Genomic DNA, 4,584 nt, shown 5'->3' with positions numbered 1-4,584 from the left:
AGAAGCTATCTCCGCTGGCTATGCTAAATCATAGGCCACCTCACCCACACGTTGTAGGATCTCATATGGACCCACATACCTCAGACTCAGCTTCCCTTTTCTACCAAATCTCATCACCGCTTTCATAGGTGATATCTTCAATTAAACCTGATCACCAACATCAAATTCCAAGGGCCGCTTTCTATTATATGTATATGATTTATGTCAGCTATAAGCAGTAGCCAACCTGTCCATAATCGCTCTAACCTTCTCTAGGGCCTCCTGAATGATCTCTGCACCAAAAATGGATAACTCTCCAACCTCGAACCACCAAACTGGAGATCTAAACCTCCTACCATACAATGCCTCAAACGGTGTCATCCCAATGCTAGAGTGATAGATATTATTATACGAGAACTCTATCAAAGGCAGGTGTTCATCCCAGCTACCTCTGAAGTCAATCACACACGACCTCAACATGTCCTCCAATGTCTAAATGGTACTCTCTTCTTGCCCATCAGTCTGAGGATGAAAGGCGGTACTAAGCTTTACCTGCGTACCCAAGCTTTTCCGGAAAGATTTCCAGAAATGTGAAGTAAACTAAGCTTCGCTATACAAAATGATACATAAAGGAATCCCATTCCACTTCACAATCTCATCAATATAAAAGTCTCGCATAATCTTTAGCTCTTTAGATAGACTTCACAGGGATAAAGAGAGCAGACTTAGTCAATCTGTCCACAATAACTCATATGCAGTCATGCTTCCTTCTAGTCCTTGGAAGACCAACCACGAAGTCCATATTAATGGCCTCCCACTTCCAAAGTTGGAACCTTAATAATCTGAGTCAGATCACCAGGCTTAAGATGCTCGCCTTAACCTGCTAACAATTAGCACACTTAGACACATATTCTGCAATGTACTTCTTCATACCATCCCACAAATAAATCTGCTTAAGATCATGATACATTTTGGTGAAACCTGGATGTATGGAACATCTGGAACCCTACGACTCTGCCACAATCCTGGTCCGTAAATCATCTACATCTGGTACACACAGCCTGTCCTTGTATCTAAGTATACCATCACCTCCCAAAGCGAAAGACTCATTCATTTTTAACGACATTAAGTCCTTCAACTCCATCAACACAGGATCAAGATGCTGACCCTTCTTGACTTCAACTACCAAGGATGATTCAGAACTAGGATGAACTGAAACACCACCACTAGTAGAGTCAGCCAATCGCACAACCAGTCTGTCTAGTGTGTGTACCTCTTTTGCCAACTTCTTCTTTTCGTCCTCAATGTGGGTTGTACTCCCCATGCTCATCCTGCCTCAAAGCATCAGCCACAACATTAGCCTTACCTGGATGGTAGTGCACATTCATGTCATGAACCTTAAACAGTTCTAACCAACTCCGCTGACATAAATTTAACTCCTTCTGTGTGAACACGTACTGGAGACTCTTATGATCTGTGAACACATCAATATGCACTCTATACAGATAATGCCTCCATAGCTTCAGTGAAAATACCACAGCTGCTAAATCCAGGTCATGAGTGGGATAATTCTTTTCATGAACCTTGAGTTGTGTGGAAGCATAGACTATCACTTTACCAGCCTGCATAAGAACACAACCCAAACCAACCCTAAATATATCACAATAGACAGTGTAATTCTCACCACACTTAGGCAAAGTAAGAACCGGGGCTGAAGTGAGCTCTTGGAAACTGTTCTCACAAGTCTCCGTCCTTTCAAACTGGATTTCTTCTTCGTCAAAGCTGTCAGTGACACAACAATGGAAGAAAACCCCTCCATAAACCTGCGGTAATAACCCGCCAATCCCAGAAAGCTACGAATGTCAATGGGAGTAAGGGGATTGGCCAGTTCTTAGCAGCTTCAGTCTTCCTGGGGTCCACCTCAACACCTTGATCCGATACAACATGACCCAAGAAGGTCACTGATCTCAGCCTGAATTCACACTTGCTGAATTTGACATACAAGTGATGTTGTCTAAGTACCTGCAAGGTTAGTCTCAAATGTTGTTCATTCTCTTCCTTGGTCTTAAAGTAGATGAGAATGTCATCAATGAATACCATGACAAAAAATTCAAGGTACTAACAGAAGACTCTACTCATGAGATCCATAAATGCAACAGGTGCATTTGTGAGACCAAATGACATAACCAAGAACTCATAATGACCATAACGGGTCCGAAAGGCTGCCTTTGGGACATCTCCATCCCTAACCCTAAGGTGATGATACCCTGAAGGAAGATTTATCTTAGAGAAGAAACTAGACCCTTGGAGCTTATCAAACAAATCATCTATTCTTGGAAGTGGATACTTATTCTATATAATGACTTTATTGAGCTACCGATAATCGATGCACATTCTAAGGGTCCCATCTTTCTTCTTTTCAAGCAACACTAGAGCGCCCAACGAGGATATGCTCGGCTGAATGAAACCCTTATCCATGAGATCTTTTAAATGCAACTTCAACTCTTGAGTTCTTTTGGAGCCATTCTATAAGGAGGAATTAAGATTGGTTTAGTATCAGGTTCTAAGTCGATACAAAAGTCTATCTCTCGAAGGGGAAGGACTCTAGGCAAATCTTCATAAAACATATCTAGGAACTCATTCACTACATGCACTGAGTCTATGGAAGGAATGTCATGATCTCAATCATTAACACTCACAAGATTACACAGTAACCCCTTGGACATCAACTTATTATCCTTAAGATTTGAAATCAAAGGATTAGGACGACTCGAATTGTACCCCTCCCATACTAACTCTTATTCACTGGGGAAGCGAAATTTCACCACTCTACTACGACAGTTTAAGCAAGCATAACAACTGTGAAGCCATTCCATACCAAGAATAACATCAAAATCATGCATGGGTAGTTCAACCAAGTCCATACACATAGTCCTACCACATACAACTATTAGGCAATCCTTGTATACTCTATTAGTTCTTACACTTTCTCCTAAAGGCGTACTAACCACTATAGGATCATGCAAAACTTCAGGTAGTATTTCAAAAGTAATAGCAAGAAGAGGAGTCACAAAGGAAAACGTAGATCCTGAATCAAGTAGAGCATAAACAGAAGTTGTGAATACTTGCAGCATACCTATGACCACATTAGCGGACTTCTCCCTTTCCTCCCTGCCTTTCAGGGCATAGAATATGTTCCTCTTGGGAGGCTTGGTTGCTGCTATACTATGTGGGTTAGGCCTAGGATGAGCATTACTTCTAGCCTGACCTCTGTTCTGTGGACAGTCTCCGACCATGTGTCCACTCTTACAACAACCGAAGCAGGCATTAGTGCCATGTCTGCACTCTCCACTGTGAGCTCGGCCACACTTAGCACAATTTTTCTTAGGACGCTGTATCTCACCTCCATTGCCCCTCTTGGGTTCAGGTCTGCCTCCTCTAGGTGTTTTACTCCTCTGAGAGTTAGAATTCCCCAAACTCTGTTGCCTCTTCTTGAAACTGGGCTTCTCACAAACGCCAAAATTGTTTCTGTGGCCTCCATGGCTGGGATCTGCCTAATTTTGAGGCCTACGCCTCCTAACATAAAGAACACGTCTCTTCTTAGAGATGTCCTTTACCTGTTGGACATTCACCATAAACTTGGAAATGTCGATATTATCATGGAGCATCGCAGAACGATACTCCTCCTCTAGGTTTCCATTAATTCCTGTCAGTAACCTGCTTATCTTATCCATGCTGTTCGACACCAGGGAAGCAGCATACCTGGATAATTTAAACAAAGCTCAGTACCCTTATCATTCTTGTTGTTAACTACTAAGGAAAGCAACATACCTTGATAGATTAACAAACTTCAGGAAACACTCCCTCTATCATAGATCCTTGTTTAAGGTTGATGAACTCCTCAACCTTGGCTTCCCTCATCTCTCTGGGAAGAACCTCTCAAGAAATGGGGTCTTGAACATCTCCTAAGTGACTAGCACTCCACCCAAAACACGGCTATCCTGCCATATCTTGCACCAAGTCTGTGCAACATCCTTGAGCTGATAGAAAGCCAGCTCAGCCTTCTCAGTATTTATAGCCCCCATAGCCACCAGAATCTTATGTACTTCATTCACAAACTCCTGAGGATCTTGTGATGTCTTAGACCCTATGAAAATAGGAGGGTTCAACCCCGTGAAGTCTCGCAGCCTATCATCCATGCTGCGAGCCGGTGGGTTTTCTCTCTGAATATCCTGGCGGTTGACTTAGGCAGTCATAGCCTGAGCCTGCATTGTAATGGACTGTTCCATTTGATCCAAAAATTCCCTCACCTCATCATCAATCAACCCAGCTGGGTTAACTGGCATGGCCACTCCTTCAGCTGGAGCCTGGGGTGTATTTTGATTACCCTTAGCAACTGCTTTTCCCCTCCTCTGGCCCTTAGTTCTCCAAGTGTTCATTCTCTGAAAAACTACAAGGATTGATGTTAGACAAGATCATAACACAAAGAACTCATACATTAGGAAATAGCATGATAAGATCAGAAGAAGCGAGATTTTTCCTACGCATCATGCAGTCTCTAATCCAGAATAGTGGTGCACTTCACTACCATGACTTAGAAACCAC

At 42.7% G+C, this 4,584-nt stretch overlaps 1 protein-coding gene across 1 annotated transcript; it reads right to left on the bottom strand.

Annotated features, from left to right (window-relative positions):
- Nucleotides 1-204: 204 nt before the first annotated feature.
- Nucleotides 205-4,178, bottom strand: LOC138338604 (uncharacterized). The gene is made up of 9 exons (XM_069289581.1): nt 3,997-4,178; nt 3,597-3,741; nt 2,988-3,533; nt 1,803-2,043; nt 1,664-1,761; nt 1,438-1,601; nt 1,063-1,310; nt 532-589; nt 205-430 (listed from the first exon to the last, which is right to left on the bottom strand). Exons 1-9 carry the CDS (start codon nt 4,176-4,178, stop codon nt 205-207), a joined length of 1,908 nt encoding a protein of 635 aa, XP_069145682.1.
- Nucleotides 4,179-4,584: the final 406 nt, after the last annotated feature.

The sequence above is a fragment of the Solanum lycopersicum genome, chromosome 9, assembly GCF_036512215.1.
Source record: "Solanum lycopersicum chromosome 9, SLM_r2.1".
NCBI lineage: Eukaryota > Viridiplantae > Streptophyta > Magnoliopsida > Solanales > Solanaceae > Solanum > Solanum lycopersicum.
This window is presented reverse-complemented; position numbering and strand designations above follow the sequence as displayed.

Excerpts from the sequence above, each read along its gene's own strand:
- LOC138338604 (XM_069289581.1), bottom strand. The coding sequence starts at position 4,178 with ATGGATGATAGGCTGCGAGACTTCACGGGGTTGAACCCTCCTATTTTC. Across the intron at positions 3,534-3,596 it reads TTATGGTGAATGTCCAACAG|GCAGATCCCAGCCATGGAGG; the intron begins GTAAAGGACATC and ends CCTCAAAATTAG. Across the intron at positions 2,044-2,987 it reads TTTTGCATGATCCTATAGTG|ACCAAGGAAGAGAATGAACA; the intron begins GTTAGTACGCCT and ends ATCTACTTTAAG.